The following is a 22284-nucleotide window of genomic DNA, read 5'->3' on the forward strand; positions in this document are numbered from 1 at the left end:
TCGTAGCTATTTGCGAATTCGTACCTATAGTGTCACTATTTGTCAGTGTTGTATCCCTTGTGTTGTAGGCGTATTTGTTTTGTGAAACAATGAACTGCTGATCCTAGTTACAAACATGATATTAAAAATTATGATATATAAATAAACGAAATGGATATAGTAACACTGGAGTTATTGATATACGTGACCGAAAACCAACTCGGTACGTTACTACGGTGGGATACGACAAGACATACAAATTGTCAAAATTCCTTATTGAAATTTTTGTAAGACTGAATTATCAACTTTTTTCGAGCCGATCTTCACTTACCAGACCAGACATTTGCCCCTCATTAACTGCTATCTGCACCAGGGATTGGAGGGGTTTTGGCAACTGGCTGGTGCAGTGGGTCTTAATTTAAACCTGTGTCAATCATGTTCTTTTTGTTGTGTCTTTAGTATCTTTAATAACATTCGTGTCAGACACAGCTCTGTACAAATGTGATTTGTTCTCCACAACAGTAGTTCCTTAAAGAGGTTCTGCCGAAATTAAATACCTTGCTGCTGCTTTAGCATTGGCATTCTTGATCAATATTAACTGACTGCGTTCATCGAAACTGACACTGGCCCAATCCTAGTGGCCACTTTAAGGAACATTAAGGAAATAATAATAGATCTGGTAAGCTAAGCTCTTGTCGCTCGAATTATCAACAACCTGCTATGTTCAGTTCTTTTGAGTTCCTGACAAGACATAAGTTGAAGTTGACAAGTCCCATGTGCCTGTAATTTCACAACCACCCTTACCCTTCCAAATGCTCACATTACTGCTTGGCGGCAGAAATAGGTAAGGTGACCAGTATGTCACTGGATGAACACTGCTACTAAAAATGTGATTTCATGTCCCCGTTAGAGGGCAACACTGACTTTAGAGTTGCAAAGACAGCAATTGAGCATGGGTCATTCGATATGAGCAGAAACCAACCAAAGTGGCGCGTGTACAAAGTGCCTCTATGCGGATGATTGCTTCTTTTTTTAATAAAACGGACATGTGGCTACTGTTGCATTGGAGAAACGTTGTACCGTGAATAATGACAAGTAGATGACCATTCGTTTGTCGGAAATTATTGACAAACTCCGTAAAATTAACCGTAAACGCCGTATAATCTTGCACCATGCCAGTTCTCACACGGCCAGACAGACAATAAATTTTTGAAGGTGAACAACGTTGACTTTATGAGTCATCCCGCGTACAGTCCGACCTGACTACTTGTGGCTTTTATTTATTTTCAAAAATTAAGAACTAGTTACGCGGTCAACGATTTTCATCACCTGAAGAGGCTGTTGAAGAGTATGAAAAATGTGTTTCAGAGATTGTCATGGAGGAGTGGCATAAATGTTTTCAAAATTGGTTCATTTGTATTTAAAAGTGCATTAACGCTAATGGAGAATATTTTGAGAAACAATAAATTCATCTCTGACCATTTATAGTATTTTTTTCTTATTCATTCCGGTAACTTATAATGTGCCCCACATAATCTGTTTTAATGTTACTCAAATGTTTTTTCCAGGAAGCATAAATACTCATAGAACTTTGCACAAATAAAATAATACACATTTAAAAAAAATACAATTTTATTTATGATGAAAACGCAGATTTTTCCATTGTTTCCGTCGAATTTTTTCTAAAAAAAAACTATTAGATGCACTGTTTAAGTTTTTACTCTGTTCATTTTTCTTGTAAATGTGGTGTTTACATAATACATGTTAATTCTGTTGGGCCGTCAAGATACTGCATAATTTGTTCGGCAGTTGTCAAAGTACATATTATCACTTAGAAAACAACATCGCTTAAGAAAAAACTGCCGGTTATTACTATTGAATGTTACACAATCAATAAAAATAATATCACCAACTAATGCAGTTATTTGTTAGACCATAAAATAATTTATTACTAAGAATAGGTAAAAAATCTTGTATACAATAATATATGCAGGTTTTGTACACTCCTATAAAATTCCTTGAACTTACTTACGCAGCGATGTTTGGTAAGCGACGATATGGTATTTAAAAAATGAGAGTGAATGCAAGAATGCCTCTAATACTCATACTAACTGGCTTCATTCGTGCTTCATTCTGCGAACCACTATAGCTGAGAAGATTGATGTACAGACATATTTAGGATATACCTTGCACAGTTCAAAATTTTACCACATATAGGTTACTCAACATTGGAAAGTTATGTCTTGAAATGCTTGTGTTTGGGTTAGCACTCTGGACTCTTGATAAAGTGGTTCCTTTTTTTTTCCTTTTTGTCAGCATGCAATCGGTCTTATGTGAGACCATAAGCAGTTAATTTGGGACGCAACTAACTGAGCTGAATAGTTTTCCACATAAAGGCAACTCAACATTGGAAGGGTATGCCTGTCATGCCAAAATTTATTAAAAAATGAACTGCTTGTGGTCTCACATAAGACCGATTGCATGTTGGCAAAAAGAAAAAAACAAGTGGTTTCTACTGATTATTAATACTAAGATCGAACGCTAAGAAACATTCCTTCGATCTGACACGACTCGAACTTGCATCTGTTTTGCCAATCTAGAGCAAATGCTCTACCAACGGAGCTGCAGATCGAGATAGCAGACACAGATCTTTATTTTTGGTTTTAAAGGCTTTGTTTTAGCCAGTTCTAATGTGATTGTTACATGTAGTACTCTGAAGTTAATTTCGTGTCTCTGATACTGATAGTGTAAGCAATACCATAATTTGAAAGTCAGGTAATTTGATTTGGTTGTCTAGCCCATTACTGCAATGACTGTGATATAACAGTACATTATTTCAATTATTTTGTATGCACGTAAAAATATACATAATTTCATTAAGAAAGAAGATATCCATAATGTTAACCTTAGAACTAAGTCCAAACTCATGGTACCACGATTTCGTTTAACTAAGGTAAATGATTCTTTCATGCCGAACTGTATGCGTTTTTACAATACGATTCCGGAAAAGTCATTACAAAATTGGAGATTATTTATTAGATAAAGGTGTATGGAAAGACAACATGAGTCTTGATTCCACACAATTATGATTCAAAGTGTATTCCATAGCATTTAAGTTTATTTGAAAAGAGCAATCACTAGAGTTTCTTGCTTGTTCCTCTCAGGGAGGTCAGCATAGTGAACGAACAGTAGCTTCAAAAATGATGAATTCTAGTTTAAAAATGTTACCAATGGAATAAATGATTATTTGACCTTGACTACGAAAATAACATTGTCTTTTCAGGATATCGGAAATAATAGAAGCTGAGACAGAAAACTTTATGAAAAAGGACCCAGACCCATTTGATGAACGCCATCCCTCACGGACCGATCCAGAGTGTGCATTGGGACATGCTCTCAAAGTCATGTTCAAGAAAGACAACTTTATGACTAAGGTAATAAGTAAGATATTTTAGACGTCATTAAGACTACCTATATGGAGAGGAATATAGTCATTCTCCTCCCCTAATTGTTGAGTCACTAGTTGTTGAGCTCCTGTCTCCCAATCTTTTGCCTATGATTGTTACAGTACCTGTATATACTACATGATGTATTTAAATATAGGAAATTTATAGGATAGTTCTGATCTGGCTTTACTTTTATTTTTTATTTATTAAGCGACACCCATAAATAGCAAAGATCCCAGAGGCACCGCCACTGTGCCCGTCACCCTAAGACATGAAGCTGAATGTTCGCATCTGAAAGTTGGGGAGAGCTATAGTACAATCGATGCCCTCAGATAACTAACCCTCTCTAACCGTCTATTTGTGTTTAGAAAGTGTTTAATTATCCTATGAACAGTAAAATTCATTTTGATATGTCTTTTTTATTGCATCGTTAGTGAATGATGTTTTAAGAAAGTTTTGAAGTCAATTTGATCTTATTACATTATTACCTATTATATTACAATAATACAAATTTCAACCAAAACACTGGAATCCCTTTTCACTTTTCCGTTGAAAGCGTAATAAGGCTCTCAGATCCAAAAGGTCGGCTACAGGGTTAGATTTTTTTAGTAGCAGTAGAGCTCCTTGTGAAAGAGTTCGTCCAGGAAAGTACTGCCACCTTACCTATTTCTGTTCCGGTTTTGAAGGGTAAGTGTGTTGGTGAAACTACAGACACATGGGACTTGTCAACTTATGTCACAGGGTGACAGGCGCAGTGGTAGCCCCTCAGATCTTGGCAATTTAAAACTGTGAGTGGCACTGTAACTATTATGAACAGGCGTAAAGCTTACCATCAGGCGCCCGACATGTTCGTGCTGTCATTTGATGTTATACAAAAAAACATGAGTCTGTATTTCGGCACAGACACCTGTGGCGTGTTATCTTTTTCTTTCTTGTTTAAATGCTGCAATTTCTGTAACAATACAATTCAATTTTTGTCTGCAGCTAGTAAACGACTACGTCCGAGACACTTTCTTCTCTCGTCAGAACATCACAGGCCGCGATGTGTTCAAGCTGAATGTAGCCGCCTGCCGACTCACGCTTGACCTGATGCCTGGACTCGAGATGAGCGTCGTATTTCAGGTAAGATTTCAGTTGACGTCACTGTCAGTTTTGCTGGCCCTGGCCGAACGGTTACCATGCCGGGCTGCCACGCAGAGGTCCCAGGTTCGATTCCCGGGCCGGGAGAAATATTTTTATAGCCTACATTTATTTCTCTCGTCTGGTAGGGTGTAATTTATGGTTGTCTATGTGTGAGTCCATGGCACCCACTACTCAGGGTGTCTCTAGTGCGGAGTTATGTTGAGTGAGTGCGTAAAAAAAAATTACGTCAATATTTGAGTTCAACTAGCTGGTCCCCCTGTTTCGTCTACGTAAAATAATAAGTGCTTGGAATAACCTACTGCACTAGTTTTCATAGTTTCATTGGTTCTTCATACAAACTTTCATCCCCTATTTCACCCCCTTTAAGATTTATTTTTGTGACAAAAAGTAGCCCATGCCCTTCTCCAGGGTCTCATCTCTATACTAAAATCATCAAAATTGGTTCAGCGGTTTAGGCGTGAAAATGTAACAAAGTTACGTTCGCATTTGTTGTAATATTAGTTTGGATTACACGACAAAGGTATCAGGAAGCTAAAGTCACAGTGTCCTTGAAGTTATTAAAACTCACTGTGTGGTAAATTTGTTTATCGAGTGAGTCATTCCATGAATAATAAGAATATAGTAGGTTAAATGTGACTTTACAATGTCGCGTTTGTGCAGTATCTCACCCATGATGCGCGCGCATTACCTTGTACGTCGTCATCGCCACTAAATAGAATACGGGTCAGTTCCAAGGGGCTCATGAATTCTTGCAGAGCCATTGTTAATTATACAGTTTCTGCGTACTTGACACAAAACAACAAACTATGTTAAAAAGCACGTGCTCGTGCATAAACTCGTTGTGGGCAAGGCGGAGGAAAACAGACTCCGCGGTTGATCAACTAGCTGATGGAGAGACCAAGTGACCGCCCTCACTGGCCTCCCTATAACAACTGCCCTGGGAGATGCCAAAGACAGAACCAGAGGGAAGAAAATCATCCATAAAGTCTCGAAAAGCTTTCAGGGACCCGACCTTCAGAAATAAAGAACTTCAGGAATAATTTAAGTAGCAGTAGAGCTCCTTGTGAAAGACGTACTGCCACTTTATTTATTTCTGCCGCCAAGCAGTAATGTGGGCATTATTGTGTTCCGGTTTTGAAGGGTAAGGGTGCTGGCGAAATTACAGGCACATGAGAGTTTTCAACTTATGTCTCATAGTGACAGGCGCAGTGGCAGTGCCCCTCAGATCTTTGCGACTTAAAGTTCTGAGTGGCATTGCAACTCTTATGGACAGGCGTGTCGCTTACCAGCAGGACCACGACTTGTTCGTCTCAACAAAAGAAAACATCGTGGTATGCAATAAACAATATCACAGTTAAAGTTGACTGTTTTATCGTTACAGGACAACGACGCCCTAATTCATCGTCTAGTGAACTGGGCGATGACTGCTCCTGAACCCCTCATGTGCTACGCGACCGGGCTGCTGGCAGCCGCTATGGAGGTGCAGGAGATTGCTACCAACTTCAGGTTAGTACACAAGGTTGATTATTAAACCACAAAATTCGGATGTTGATTCCCTATAACCATCATCATTGTCGTGCCTTTATACGGTCTACTGTTTATTTATTTGTTAAACTTTATTGACCACATGACGCAATGGAACACTTAATGCCAAAAGTATTCTCTAACAGTCAACCTTCAAGAAAAACGAAATTCACGAACGCGGCAAATTAAACAAAATATTACGTTAATAGTAACTTACACAGACCACATAAATACTAGTAATAGACTGGTCCTACCCCGCCCGGGGTCCGCGTTACCTAGCTTATGAACAGACGTTCATATGAGTGTCAACAGCGCATCAATCGTCGTTCAAATGTGACACATGATTATTTTGTGGAAAAAATAGAAATTAGCCGAATTGTGCCATTATATCATGTCGCATAAGAAGCCAAAGTTAAAAAATACTCCGGGAGTGATTTCATTTCATCGGTAAGTACTAAAACTCTGTATTTTCTAATATTTTGAACAATACAATACTATAATTTCGAAACAAAACTATTTTCTTGCAACCCGGTAATAACAATGTACATTGGTTGCTAGCCATCGCCACCGTCAAAATAACAATTCGAATGATGCTCAATGAATTGCTTGCACTACCGTCGTATTACACTTGGTACTGGGTCCGTGTGTTGTAATCATTTATCGATATGTAGAAACTCTGTATTTAGAAACCCGGTTTTAGTTTAGTTCAAAATTTTTTTTATTATAGCGGTACCAATGTGTAAACATAAATTGTTTACAGGTGTTTAAAAGCTAACAATTTTGATTACTTAAATGTTTGGTCACAACACTCGCAATAGTTTTTTTAAATTTTCAATTTAAGTAAAAACTGTATATTAATGAAAAAAAAGGAAATATAGATAGAAGAGGTACAGTATCGATAATTTTACATTACACGTAAGCTCGTGGTGTATCAAATGAAGGCTTTATGATTGGAGATTTTCTTTCCCTTATCTACATGATTCCTATCTCCTTACTTGCTTATTATATTGCGTCACCTTCATCCGTTTGAGTTCTTAGTTTTATCACAGGCACGATTTGTAGTTTTTTTATTGATTTTTTTTTAGTTTCCCGCCGGATCCTTTTTAAAGGAGAAATTTGCTGAAGCAACGGACAATAAAAGTTGGGCACCTACTAAATGTAGCACCATTTGCTATAGGCATTTTATGACATCATATTAAATTATATGTATACATATCAATAACAACCGAAAAATTCATTAAGAAATAAATCATTTGGTTAATCAGGTGGACATGAATCTCAAGAGTCTTCACAAATTATAGACCACATTTAAATGTGAAAACATTTCTGAAGCATTGTCAGTTATTTTTAGTCAAGTTTTCATGAAACAAATGATTCGCTTCTTCGCCTTCGGAAATAAGTATCTTCATTTTCTTGACAAGCTCGTCGACGCTATAGGCGTAGTCACGTTCAACCAGTTCAGAAAGAGGTAATTGTTGAACAAATATATCATATTTTTTGGAGAATAAAGATTTTTATGATGACTGTGTTTTAATATTTAAACCATATTTCAACCCTTCCAGTGATCGGATTGACTTGAAATCTAGTAGGTATGACAGTATAATAAATCATTAATACTGTAATTGTAGCATGTAGCTATGTACACGCCTGCGTAGCTAACATAAATTAATATTTGCGTGTAGTAAATACACATAAGTGTATTTGGTAACAAATGTGTGCATGTAAAAGCCAGCTACGCTAGTTCTCGAAGGAATTGCTTTAAATGCCGTTTCATATACTCCGTGATTAACCCTAATTATAACACGTATAAAGCAATGCGTGGTTCAATATTCCGCTAGTTATGAAATATAATGTCGATCGTAGTGACATGTAAAGGAATATGAAAAAGCTAAAACGTTGAATTTAAATTGTAATGTCATCGCAGTACTGTCTAATTTTGCTTGCTTCGCTGTCAGTCGAACAAACGAAGACTAAAGCGTGAATGACGCTCTGTATACGATTTTAACGCCCTATAAGTTCGGACACTTTTTAGCGCGGACCCGACGTCCATATTATTATAATTGTAAGTCAATGTTTTGTTCCAAGAAATTTATGTCCACAGGATTCTTAGCTTTTATGTGATTAGTAATAATAAAACCTTATTACATCCAAATAAGTTTCAATTTTTTTTACCAAAATATTTTTATTATTTTTTATTTTAGTTTGATAATTTATAACCAATCAAAATTATGTTATTTTAGTACTAATGTAAGATTACGTTTTCAAATGTGTGCATGTGGCGACACCGGTTTAAATACGAATGTTGCTTGATGCCATTTCCATTCTTTTCTTTCTTCCGTGTCTACTTATGTATAATAAATATATAACATATATGTATATAACAAACTGTTGTATACTAGACTCCTCTAAAGCTCATGTACGATCTGTTTTATCTGCTCAGTTGATAAGAGCCCTGGCCCCGGTGTGTCAACACACGCTGGTTCCAGTCCAATCCGATCAAAGGAATTTTTGTTTGTGTTGTTCGATCTTTATGTCAATAATAAGGTTACCTATCAGTAGTCCGAAATGACATTTTCCAGAAATAACGTTTGGTCGAATTTTCATTTTCATGTCGGTTGTCCTCCGACCCGCCCCTCAGACGAGTGTGGCCATGCAATGCAGTCTCCGGAGTCCCTGTCCAGAGCCCGGTGGCCTCACTAGGGGATCAGGCGAACAGCAACTGCGTTCGCCTTCTCCTCGTACGTCTGCGCCGAAGCGGGTGCGCGTCCGCCGCGTCCTCACGCACCCGCTCCGCGGCCTCCTTTTGCGACATATCCTCGCCGCAAAAGGAGGCCACCGCCTCCCAGGACTCCTCGCTATCGAGCATGGCGGCAACCACGCCCTGCAGCGTGAAAACAACGAACAACGGTTTCGTTATAATTCGGTTTTCGGTGTAATGAAAATTCGAACAAACGTTATTTCGAAAAAAATATTCGAGTTTGGGATAGGTTACCCAATGATAATAATAATATATTTTGATTTTAAACATTTTGTTCCAGAGATCTGAACTCCATGCTGGTACCGCTAATGTTAAGGAGGCTACACGAACTTAGGAAAAACAAAGAAGATAGTGTAAGTACTTTGCTATCATTGACGAACTCGGTCGTCCAGCGGACGACACAGGGCGTTAAATAAGGAAGTGAAGTGAGTTTAATAGATTTGTCATAGATGGCGCTGCGGCTAAAAAGTCGTTGAAAACTAAATACACAGATCCGACAACAAGCATATAGAAAAATACGTGAGGTCCGCTAGTTCGTGTCGTGGCATAGTTGGCATAGTGTCTGGCACGGTTTGTTAGAAGATGTCGGTTCGAATCCGACCGGATTTTTGTAAGTGTTTGATCTTTGTGTTAATAATTATAACAACCTGGTGAAGTAATTTCACAAAAAATTATTGAATATCAATTCAATACAAATTAAAATATCATATATTATTATTTTTTTCTTAGACATGCTGGGAAATGCTTGCATTCCGTTCAAAAAATAAATACGGAATTTACATGTGCTTATTGTCGGATCTTTGTATTTGGTTTTCAACGACTTTTTAGCGTAGCGCCATCTATGAAAGAATTTCGTCACCTAGTTAGGTAACTTTACAGCTACCAACCCTGGTTTGAGATGTCGCTATTAACTGTAGTTAAATTTTTATTGAATTGATATTCAATTATTGTTTGTGAAATTACTCCACTAGTTTGTTATAATTATTAATACAAAGATCGAACACTTAGAAAAAATTCCTTCGATCCAGTAAATGATATCGACCCCGCCTACGTAAAGTATCGTATGTCGAAATTGCCAAGTATATAGGGGAGCGTTGTAAACTTCTGAATCCACTGAAATAAGCATAATACGTGATTTTATCATTTCTCAGTTTTATTCGGCAAAGCTTGTTACTCACATAGAGTATTATAAAATTCTAGATATCGGCTAGACGATCTATGATGAACTATTAGATTAACACTCTATGTGAGTAACGAGTGAATTTAGAACTTTATAATGCTCCCCTGTAAACTTGGCAATTTCGACATACTATCCTTTATGTAGGAGGGGTCGATATATGATGTTATTTACTACATTTATATGTTATATATTTGCAGCAAAACAGTCAAAACTCTGTAACGCCGCCGACGAGACATTTCGCGAATTTCAGTAAACGACACAGCGGGACCAAATGCAACGGACCCACACCCGACAAAAGAGGTATGTTGGTGCTCACTTAAAGATATATAATTTAAATTTACTTTTTTTAAATGGAAAACCTCCGTGAATCTCTGACATATTAACAAAACTAACTGATAGCTCGCTTATTTAAGTAGTATTTAGTTGCAATAGAGCTCTTTCAGTGAGGTACTGCCGCCTTACCTATTTCTGCAGCCAAGCAGTAATCAGCAAAATTAATTTACTTTTTTTATTCTAATGTAAGTGTGTATTTACTTCCATTTTTATTAACATGGACTCCCGCAAAATAAAGCCAACTTAAAGAGAGTTTGTAAAAAAAAAAAATAATAATCGCTCTAAATTTATATCTGTTATGAACACGATGTACGTGGACAGAAACGTAATTCGCTAACGGAAATATTGTATTTAAATATAGTCAATAATTAACAACGACTGTTGTTAATTATTGACTGAATGTTTGAATGTTTTTTTTTCTGTTTGACCTAATGGTTGACTGGTAGAGAATGCCTTATGGCATTAAGTCCGCCATTTGTACTTCAGTGTATTGTACAATAAAGTTTAAATAAATAAATAAAATAATTTGGTAATAGAACATCCTGAATTAACAATTACCTTTAATCTATTAATTTTTAGCTGTACTGCATTGGAATGCCACTGAAAACGTGTTAAGTCCTCAATACGCATTATGGACCATCGTGCTAGACTATGTCCTTAACCCTTTACTTAATAGTGGACCCGTGACTAGTACTTCAAAAACTTTATCGGGCGTGTGTCCAATAATCCAACGAAAATTTCATCACATTTGGATGAATAATATTGATTATTATTAAGACTGTTGATGTTCCAACTCTCGTAGGATCTAAGATGTTCGGTGGACTGTTCAGGTGTATTTGTTCAGGTTCTTACTCTTCTCGGGATCAGGATCGGAAATAAAACACTCGTTCAACTGTTTACTGACTACGTTTATAGCCCGAAATGGTCCTTCTTATATCCTAATTGTAGCCTCTCATCTAGTGGAGGTGTCGGCGAGCAGGCGGTCGGCGCGCTGCACGGGGGGTGAGGGGGATGGTGACGCGCCCTCGATTGGAGTGCGGGGCGCGGAGTGTTCTCGCTTGCTGTGGCTCGGTGTCCGTAACAAAGACCTTAACTCTCTCTTTAAATGAGAAACGTGTCTAGTAGTGGGACGTATAATGTGTTGATGTTGAATACTGTATAAACGTATCTCTATAATTAGCCTTTAAGTAAGTTAAGAACTTCACTTTGGAGAGTTACCATCACCCACCATACAATGGCATTGGTGTTGCACGTAGTTTCTGCGTGTGTCATAGATGGCGCCTCTTCTCAACTAAAACAATCTTGTATACCAACTTATTACAGGCATACCAAACGACCGCGAGAAGGACGAGGGCGGGGGGAGCGATATGCTGGTGGAGGTAACACCACCAGGCAAAGATCCTGAGACTCCTGTTAAAAATTATAACTGTAAGTAGATTTAGTAACTTGATTCTTATACATTGAATTCATTTATTAATTGCATCATTATGTACATAGCTTCAGATTTTATATTAAGTATAAATAGAAAACATGAACCCTGCAGCGCACAGCAACATAGGAATCAGGTCGATTTTATAGAAATTTATTGGCTATTGCTACAATAGAACACCCATTTTGATAATAAATTTTTATCATTAGCACGTGTTGCTCGACGCTGAAACTTGCCACGATGATTTGTCTTTAGTGACTGAAAAATAAACAACAGATTTGACAAAAGCAGCCTCAATAACATGGCCGCTATGAACTGTCAAAATCTACCCGCCTTTAATGGAAAACCCTATATTTGGCAAAACTTCAATGATGCACATCTCTCATCATCTCAGTCATAGAATAAGGCCGCCTTTCCACCAGAGATGTGCGAGGTAGCGAGACGGTGCGAGAATGTGTGGCGGCACTGTGGAACGGTGTTATGTTTTCCATCAAAGCTGTGCGAGGATGCGTTACAATCTCTTTCAGCTATGCGCGGGCGGGGTACGGTGTGGAGGGGTGAGCGGTGGCGATATGTCACTGTCAGTTAGTGTCATATTTTCAGTAGCTCTATTTTCCTACACCGTTTTGCACACATTCCTCGCCTGCATCCCTCGTACACATCTCTCGCTATTTTGTATGTACAAGTACTTAGCTCCGCTAATCCTTTTCCACCGGAGCTGCACTAAGCGAGGCTAGGAAAATGAAGTAATCTTATTGGTGGATTTTTTCCTCGCACACCGCCTCGCTACGTTGTGACATTACCTGACACTGACACATCGCCGCAGCTCACCCCACCACCCCGTACCCCGCCTGCGCAGAGCTGAAAAGAGTCCGTGACGCATCCTCGCACCGCGCCGCTGCACATCCTCTCACCGCCTAGCTACCTCGCACAACTTTGGTGGAAAACATCACAACGTTCCACACAGCCGCTATACATCCTCGCACCGCCTCGCTACCTCGCACATCTCTGGTGGAAAAGCAGCCTAACCCTTTTCCATCAGAGCTACGCTAGGCGAGGCTAGGAAAATGAAGTAATCCTATTGGTGGATTTTTTCCTCGCACAATGCTTCGCTACGTCGCACATCTCTGGTGGAAAGGCAGCCTGAATGTTTATTATACTTCCACTTGTCCAATCGATTTCACTTAAGAGTCTATACAACTTCAAATGGCACTGGTTGATTCCGCATAACAGTGAAAGTGTTGAATCGAACGCTTAGAAAAAAATATATAGTACAATTGAGGATGTGCACTGATTACTATTTATTGTAAAAACCATTGACTTACAATCATATGGACGTCGGGTCCGCGCTAAAAAGTGTCCGCACTTGTAAGGCGCTAAAATCGTATACAGAGCGCCAAACTCCGCTTTAGTCTTCATTTGTTCTACTGACAGCGCGATACTGCGATGACATTACAATTTAAATTTCGAATAGGTTGACTTGGGTAATTTTTTTCGTGGTTTTTGTATTAGACCCGTCGTCCATTTATTTGTAAGTCAATGGTAAAAACACGATATTTTACAATAGAAAAAAAAAACCAAACTTATCTCGAAAAGAAAAGAAAACCGCTGTATTCGATAGTACCAAGTAAATTTTACATATACCAATGATTTTTTTAATATCAACTGAACTAAATAGAATAGAACACGTATACTATACGATATACATTATTCAAATAGCTTTGATTTAGTTGGTAAAAAAGTATATTCTGAAATAAAGTCAAGTGTCCTTGCCGCTCGACTCAAGCAAAGTAATTGTACGTGAAAAATTTGAATTCGAACATTACAATAATATGGTAACCATGACCTGATGCTGCAACAGGATAGTCTGCAGACTACCCAACTCCTCAAGTATTTACGGTAGAATTATAGTAGAAGAAAGAACTTAATTTAGAAATAGAATAAAAACCATCTATTACAACGCCACAACACAAAAATACACACACAGTAAGAAAGAATAAAAAAGACAAATCAAAAGTAAAACAAAAAAAAAATAAAAAACAACGATGCAAAACTTACCAAATTTTAAATCAATTCACAATTTTTCACAATTATTAAAATTCATGTGTGCGGCTGTGGCGTATGTAAAAGGATCCACTCAGCTAATGTCACAGTCGAATAAAGACAGCGATGCTGATTTTCAGTGAACCCTAAAATTGAGTTCTTTTTGTTATGTAATTGAGGGAAATTTAATTAGTTATATTCATCGAGTATGTAACCAGAAATAAAGGTGAAATAAGGGCCATCCATCCAGGCAACTCTCGTTTACACTGAAATCACAAATTAGAAAGCTGGAATAGTAGATCTGTGTGTACATCTCCATATATACCTAAAGTATTTTGTTTTTATTGTAATAAAGATAATATCTGTAACTATGGGGGCTGTTCCATTCGGTGGTGTGGGAAAAACAGCAAAACATCTAATTACAAAACGAACGGAATCACATTTTATCGGTAATTAAATATGTAATTTTTCAATTTTCGCCCATTATAGCAAAGCTCAAGCCCCTTCAATTGTTTCAAATTCGGGCTGGCCAATCGGAGCGCAGTTGTCACCGCAATGATTTGGCAGAATAGTTTTCAAACAAATTAAATGACATTTCGTCTCTATTTCTGGTTATATACTCGATGGTTATATTATATGTGTTGATACGATTGTTTTTTATCTCGGTCTGTATGTTATGCTACATTTTGAATGGGAAAATACGCAAGGATTTTTGTAAATCGTCAGGTAACGCAATGTCATCCCCTGAGTGGGGAATGATGTCTCCCCCCTCCGCGCGGCCGCCGCCCGCGCCGGCGCCTGTGCAGGACCCCTCCTCCAACTCCAGCTGGGCCGAAATGGAGACCTACGTCATAGGTGAGTCCACGTTTGTTTTTTCTATGCTGTACAAGTTGACGGAATTGTCTTATAATAAACAATCTTTTTGCTTCGCTGAATTGAAGACAGCGAAGAACAACGAACGAACAGTCTAGCACATGTAGGCCTTTGTTCTACGGATGAGTGGATCTGTCTGGGGCATCGTGGTTCCCAAACGGCTGATGAAATTGATATCAAAGCAATTTTCTTTTTTTATTTGGAGGCTCTTTAAACAACATACGCTTTTTTCCCTGTTACTGTTTGGATTCCAGTTAGAGAAAATGAATTAAAAGTTTTGTATTCAGGGCTACAGAGCTCTTAAGTGTTATACTATTTCATTACGCATTACGCCCACTTTAAGTATAAATTGCATATAAAAATTGGTTTTGGTTCACATTTTTTTTCAATTACGTCTGAGTTTTACCGGAGGGCGTTATTTTACTAATTTTAGTTTTATAAGATATAATTGTTTGACAAAGTAGGTAATTATTGTTTATTTGTTTCAGGCAATATTCAAATTCATCCCCCTACAGACGCTACCAAACAAATGCTCATATTGCGGTATCTCACACCAATGGGCGAATATCAAGAGGTAATATTATTAATAACATATTTAAGAACAGTTCCTTTTGTCTTCTCATAATATCATTGGCTGCACTGTAATACTGTGACCCAGGAGTTATGTCGCTACCTGCGACACTAGTCAGTAGTCGCCATGATGAAAGTGTGAATCATGTTTGCCATCGTGATGAAATGATTTACCAATTGGCGTACCGTATTCGCCGATTATTGCCCAGGCTGCGACAGACATATATTGCCCTCGGAACCGGATAGAGCAAACTATTTTTTTTTTATATTATGTAGGCAGCACACAAGCATATGGCCCGCCTGATGGAAAGCGGTCACCGTCGCCTATGAACGCTAACAACACCAGTGGCGTCACGAGCGCGTTGCCAACCCTTTAAGACCTTTCTCAATCCCCTTTTGAAGGAGTCCATGTTGTATTCTTGCATGAAAACCCCGACAGGGGTTCATTCCACAACCTAATTGTACTTGGGGGGGAAAGTTCCTCTGAAACCGTACAGTAAGAGATCGACTCGGTTCCAGAGTGTGAGGATGGACTCTCTGTCGGTGGCGAGCGGTGCAATGATAAAATGTTGCTGTTTGCATCATGTCAAACAGTTCTTCAGATTGTTGGACATTGTACAAGCGATATAACAGGCATAGAGAGGCAAAGTCTCTCCTGCAAGACAGTGGTAACTAACATTTTTATCAAAATTGGATACAAGATTGCTAGATCTAAACGCATCTATTATTATGATTACGCGATGGGTGAACGTATCTCGACGCGGGAGTGAGAGGGAAGGAGTGTGCAAGAGAGAGGGATGATTCGAAATTATAGGAGACGTGCGCGATTGGTTTTGTTTTATATTTTGTTTGGAGATGGAGGGCCCACGACGGAGGAGCAAGATTAAACTTTAAGACCTTACTTATACCTTTTCTTTGATTATCCCAAATAGATATTCGGGATAAGGAAGTACAGGCCAATATAACTATTTTTAGTGGAAATATTCAAACTTACGAAACTTATGATTTTAAGCGGACTACATACATTTCTATAAAACTTATGACTTGAACACTTTTGTAATCTATCTGACTTACAAGTCGAAGGAAATAATGTATAAATAATACAATTCTTATTGGAATCTTATATGCCGATACGGTGTCTCCAACACCTTACCGACTATTAATGCGCCGCGGACGCCCGGCCAATCAGAGCCCTCCAATTATCCAGCCGCATTTGCTCCGAGTGGCCGTCCGTAACAATGAATCTGGAATTAAATCTTAAATATTTTTTGTCCACAGTTCCTATCGCACGTGTTCGAACAAAACGCGCTAGGTCTCATCTTAGGCTATCTCAACGTCCGTGAATCACGGGACTCTAGACTCGCCTTCGAAGCTCTTAAGTACTTAGCGGCGCTGCTGTGCCACAAGAAGTTCTCTATTGACTTTATCAACATGGGGGGACTGCAGGTATAGTTGTTTATTCATTCACAGTGTATTGCATACAGGGTGCAACAATAAGGTACTACTACATTGTAGCAGTAGCGTTCGATTATCAGCAGCAATATTAATAAAAATGCAAGAATTCTGATAAATAAACTTAAATTTATTTAGTTCGCAAACTGGTTTACTGGCAATCGGTTCTAGAACGAAAATATTGACATCTGCCTAAACATGTTTTTTTTAATACTAATATAGCAAAGTAAAATTATAAAATTACTATCTAACAAGGAGGCTAACCTTGTAATACAAAAAGTACCTTCCCAGTTCAGTTTAGCTTGTCACAGCACTGTTTTTCCTATAAGTCAAAATTGACAGTGTTGCCTTTTAAAACACTATTTTTGCTAATTGCATGTTGTACAATATGTAACAAATTTTCAAAACGGTTCTGTTTAGACAGTATTGATTTCTGTTTAATTGAGCAGTAAGTATGTAGAAAAGAGCAGCTATATCCCTAGAGCTTTGCTTCTGTGGCTGATATAGTAAATACTACTATGTAACAATGTAAATACCAATGTACACATTTCTAGTTTTTTTGTTATCAATTTGTAGAAATATAGTATTGATTAGAAATATAATGTTCCCTTTTTGGTCTTTAACCTTTTGACCGCCACTGACAAAAACTAGTTTCGTTCCCTAGACGCCAAGCCTATATAGTGATGTGAAGAACATAACTGAACATAAAATGCATATATGAAAACATACTTAAATAGCATATACAAATACGACAAGGAATAACTTAATACTTAACTGTCTAACTCAGAGGTCCTATCCTAACCTCTGCGCGGCATGGTAACCGTTCAGTTTTGCAGTTTGTAAGATACGAGTTTGAGACAGTAAGGCATAGGTTATTTGTATATTATGTTTTCAGAAATTTCTCGAAGTGCCCCGACCGTCGGTAGCGGCCACGGGTGTGTCGATATGTCTATACTATCTCGCATACTGCGAGGACGCTATGGAACGAGTGTGTTTGCTGCCGAGGAAAACGCTTGCAGATTTAGTCAAGTAAGTATTAAGTTTCAATTTTTTTTTTAATCCAAGTGATGGGACGAACAAGTCGTCCGCCTGGTGGCAAGCGACACGCCTATCCATAACACCCTTACCCTTCCAAACCTAATTCAAAACCTAAAACAAAGTCATTATCGCCATGCAAATATTTAATTAAGTAGATCAATATTCCATTTGGGAATATTTTCGGCTATATCGGAATATCCGGGAATGTCACATGAAATTTTGAATTTATTGTTTTGCATTTACAAATACTCAAATATTACGAAAAGTGAATTTGCACACAAAAATTAATATTTGTAATTTGAGAGTATATAAAAAAGAGAAAACTTTGAAATATAAATCCAGTGCATTTCCAAGATTCATATTTTCATAGAGAAATTTTTAAACAAATTCCAAATAGTGTAAGCTTTTTGTATTTATTCATTGGTTATATAATTAATATCATAGAATTAATATCAGTGACTGATTTAAGTGAATCTTTAATACTTCCATTTAATTTTGGAAAAAATGAAAGTAGTAATATTATCAATAATAATATTATTATCATACATTTATTTGCTTAAAACATGGTATAACAGGAGATGTAACAAGAGACAGTGTTAGTATAAACATGTTTCGCATACATTAAATAGCATGCAAATGTCTGATTATACAATGTCAATTGACTACTATTGGCCGAGCGCCTTTGATTTCTGCAGAAAAATCGACACTTCTCCGAAGTGAGACAAATAGTCACGAGCGACTGCAAAGTTGTGACAAGCCACGTCAAACGAGCTCTGTCCACGTTAGCGCTCGCCCTCACTCGGTCAGCTATAGTGCGCGCGGAACTAGCTGGCCGCGCCTTAGGTAGGGACAGGGGTGAGGGGGCGGGTTGCTTGCTGCTCGCAACGCACATGAGATTAGACAGTGACGACCAATCTCGAGATATCGTGAACAATAATTGTTCAGTTATTGAAAAGAAAAAATTAAAGCCAATTGAACTTTTACAAGTTTATATTATACCTATCTAATTAATTGCAATGTACAGTCGGCAGCACATCAGGCCGCCACAAACTGTCAGATTTCCTCAATTGATTTTCAACTTAAAGTCCAGGGAATAGAGTATAAAATTGATTGGATAAATTTGACATTTATGTATTGATGGACTTGCTGTTGTCCGTACATTGCAATTAAAAGTAAAATAAACCAAAAACAAATTAAATGAAATTCTTCCGACATATTTGAATCATTTATGAAATTATTATTAATTAATTAGTGTAACTAACACGACTTTGTATTTATAGATATGAAATTACTCTGACATATTATCCTCTGAATCACTTGATTCTGAATTGTCTGAACTTGAGTCAGAATCATCTTGTAAGTTTATAATGAATTCGTCCATCACAGTATCATATCTCATATCATGATTCCAGTATTCTTGTTCGTTTTTTTGTACGTGGTCGTCGCATTTTTGCCATTGTTCGGCAGAAAATTCAGAAAATAGTCTTGTTAGTATTGTAATTTTCTCGTCCAATGTAGCATTAATGTGATCTCTGGCCAGGCAATTTTTTATATTTGCCCACACAAGCTCGATTGGGTTGAGATCTGGATGATATGGAGGTAGTCTTAGAACAGTATGACCTGCACCTTTCAGAAGTTCATCAGTCGTGTATATTTTTTCTGATTGGGTCGTATTAATCAAGCCCAAGAGTTCAGCTTTGACCATCGTGGGAGAAAAGGGCACGTTATGATTTTGCAACCAATTCTGCATATTAATTTTCATACAGGACATAGTCGGTTTCTTCTCAACTTGCACACAGTGGTAAGCTGCATTGTCCATAACTATGACTGAGTTAGGTGGAAGTTTAGGTATTAACTTTCGATCAACCCAGTTGTAAAAATTTGTAGAGTTCATGTCTCCATGATAGTCTCCTGTTTTTGAATCTGATTTAAAAATTAGCAGAGCATCGTCAACTAACCCGTTCCGACTACCAGCGTGAACTATTATTAAACGCCTTCCTTTGCCTATATCTGCATAAACACCAGGCTCCGACGAAGATTGCCAACATTTTTGGACATTATGACTTTGGTTAACGTAAGTTTCGTCCAAAAAGAATATATTTCGTTTGTCTTCTCTGAATTTTCTTATGGCCCTCAAATATTTCACTCGCCATTCAACAATGTTTGGTCTCTCTAATAAAAGGGATCTCTTCGATTTACATTTTTTAAATGAATATCCCAGTTTGTGCAAAAGTTCTCTTAAATAAGTTAATCCGCAATCTAAAATATTATCCTCTTTTAACACAGCATCTAGTTTTCGTAGACTTGGATTTGTTTTCTGTACCGTATAAAACTGATTTATTTTTCTTCTTATCACTCCTAAATCAAAATCATCAACTTGTATTTTCTTTTTTATCTCTTTTGGCCTTCGTGGAGAACTAAATTTTGCTTCCCCTGTATTTTGCAAGGATGTTTTACTTTGAGCAATCACTCTCCTTACACTTCGTTCTGATATCCCGGTTGCTTCTGCCACTAATTTATGAATATTCGCATCAGTTTTATATTCTAAACTATTGACATCGGCTTTCCGTTTTTTAAAAAACGTATGCACTTTAAATATTATTTCCTTAGATTGTCTTTTTATCGGCGGACTCATCTTGACATTGCAATCTCTTGTGCGTTTTGTCTAAACTAGCCAGAACTGTCAACGTGTGTTGCCGCCGCGAAGTCCGGCGCCGAACTGAGTATTCTGAGTAATGACATCAAGTGCCCCCGCCTCCCCGTCCCACCGCTCACATACCTAAGGCGCGGCCAGCTAGTTCCGCGCGCACTATAGGCGAGTGACACCGAACGATGGCAAGGCAAGGCAAATAGGCTGTCTATACGTTGGTATTGGCCTTCACCCGGCAACGTTAGACCAACATGGACATTGTAAAACTGGCTTTATAAAATAAAATTTTTTTAGTAGCGTTGTCAGTGGGATAAATTCGGAAACGAGTGGATAATTTTGTTCTCAGGAACTGAGAATGCCTAGTAAATGAGTCTTGTTTAATCTAAATTAAATATAAAATTATTTACCAATAAACCTAATGATGGAATTGCATTATCATGTAATCTTAGTTACATTCAAAGTTATGTTAAAATTTGACTCTTCAAAATGAAGCGAATAAATGAAGATGATTCAATGTTTATATTCGGTACTATTATACGGCGGTATGATTTCCAACCATTCTTTTTTTTTTATTTGTAGTTAAACTTGAAATAGTAAAAATAATAATAATAAAATAATGAAAACCTCGTAGTGAATTATTTTAATAATAGAATATCGATAATAGGTACGCTTCCAAGAACAACACTATCTCAAAATAATCGTTAACAACAATCAACAGAATATACAAACAAAGAGGCAATCTGAAGAAACCAAAGCAAAATTTGGCAAGATTTATGAATAAATACTTAAATAAGTCTAATTACATGAGATATTTGGGCTTTTGTGTGATTTATGGACAGAAAAATAACACGTGCCTGTACAATGTTACATTCCGACGATCTTTTGTTGTTCAAATTTCGTAATTTCGTTGTTTCAAATGCCACATCCCGTAATGCTGCAGCAACGATTTTCATTAGTACTTAATTGTTCTCACTGTCAATATTTTTGTCCATTTTATTACAATACATGCGAATAATTCAATAAAATATTAGGAAAAACATTTGTTTTGACATTTGATGTACTTCCCTTTGACAACCGTATCATTTATTTATTTTATTTATTTATTTATTTATTTATTTATTCATTTATTTCAGGCAACTAAGGCCCATATAACAAATACCTTACAGACTAACATACATATAAAATAATATAAACTTATTAACTATTTACACGAATTACTATTCGGCGACGTGCGACGCAAACAAGTGTCATGTATCGTTCCTCTGAACCGCCGGAACATGACACCCTTCGGCCAAAACTCTACCTGCATGAAGGTCGACAGATGGACCGTTGGGACCCTCACCACAAACGAATTAAAGTTAACGTTGTGGCGAGACTCCAAACGTTCGACCCTCAGGGTGAATTGGGCTTTCAACCGGATATACTCCACTATATCCTCAGACTTCGTGGAGTAATGCAGTCGAGACAGGTACAACTGCGTCGTCGGTATGGCCGCACGAAGCAAGAAGTTCTGTCCCGTTGGAGCTGTGCCACATAGATTTCGGCTGGTGGGTTTCTTTCTTCTCTTCTCCACCTTTGTGAAGCCGTCCTCGTCGCACCTGTCGGTCTGCCTCTGAGATTTGGCACCTGTGATTCCAGAGACAGGCATTCGGGGTTTACTACCGCCCTTTGCAGTTTTCCGCAACTCGGGTTTTGAAGTCGCGGTTCCGCTGCTAATAGTCGCGGCAACAGCGGCGTATGCACGCCCGGGCGATGACGTGCATACGGGTGACGTAACCTCCGAGGCGGAGGGGCGGGCAGGGGGGCACGGTGCATTGACAACAGCAATGACCGGCGACATACGAGCCGACTCAATACTGCCGACGG

At 37.9% G+C, this 22284-nt stretch overlaps 1 protein-coding gene across 2 annotated transcripts in view; it reads left to right on the plus strand.

The window, feature by feature from the left end:
* Positions 1-22284, plus strand: part of LOC113226060 (protein mahjong) — a 59683-nt gene that overhangs the window by 149 nt on the left and 37250 nt on the right. For both annotated transcript variants that reach the window (XM_026458573.1, XM_026458574.1), the window contains exons 2-11: positions 3263-3413; positions 4410-4547; positions 5950-6074; positions 9131-9203; positions 10228-10330; positions 11687-11791; positions 14562-14690; positions 15197-15282; positions 16557-16724; positions 17626-17759. In XM_026458573.1, the coding sequence (XP_026314358.1) occupies positions 3263-3413; positions 4410-4547; positions 5950-6074; positions 9131-9203; positions 10228-10330; positions 11687-11791; positions 14562-14690; positions 15197-15282; positions 16557-16724; positions 17626-17759 (1212 nt within the window). The remainder of the gene's footprint in view (positions 1-3262; positions 3414-4409; positions 4548-5949; positions 6075-9130; positions 9204-10227; positions 10331-11686; positions 11792-14561; positions 14691-15196; positions 15283-16556; positions 16725-17625; positions 17760-22284) is intronic.

The sequence above is a fragment of the Hyposmocoma kahamanoa genome, unplaced genomic scaffold, assembly GCF_003589595.1.
Source record: "Hyposmocoma kahamanoa isolate Upper Pololo Valley unplaced genomic scaffold, ASM358959v1 181, whole genome shotgun sequence".
Classification (NCBI taxonomy): domain Eukaryota; kingdom Metazoa; phylum Arthropoda; class Insecta; order Lepidoptera; family Cosmopterigidae; genus Hyposmocoma; species Hyposmocoma kahamanoa.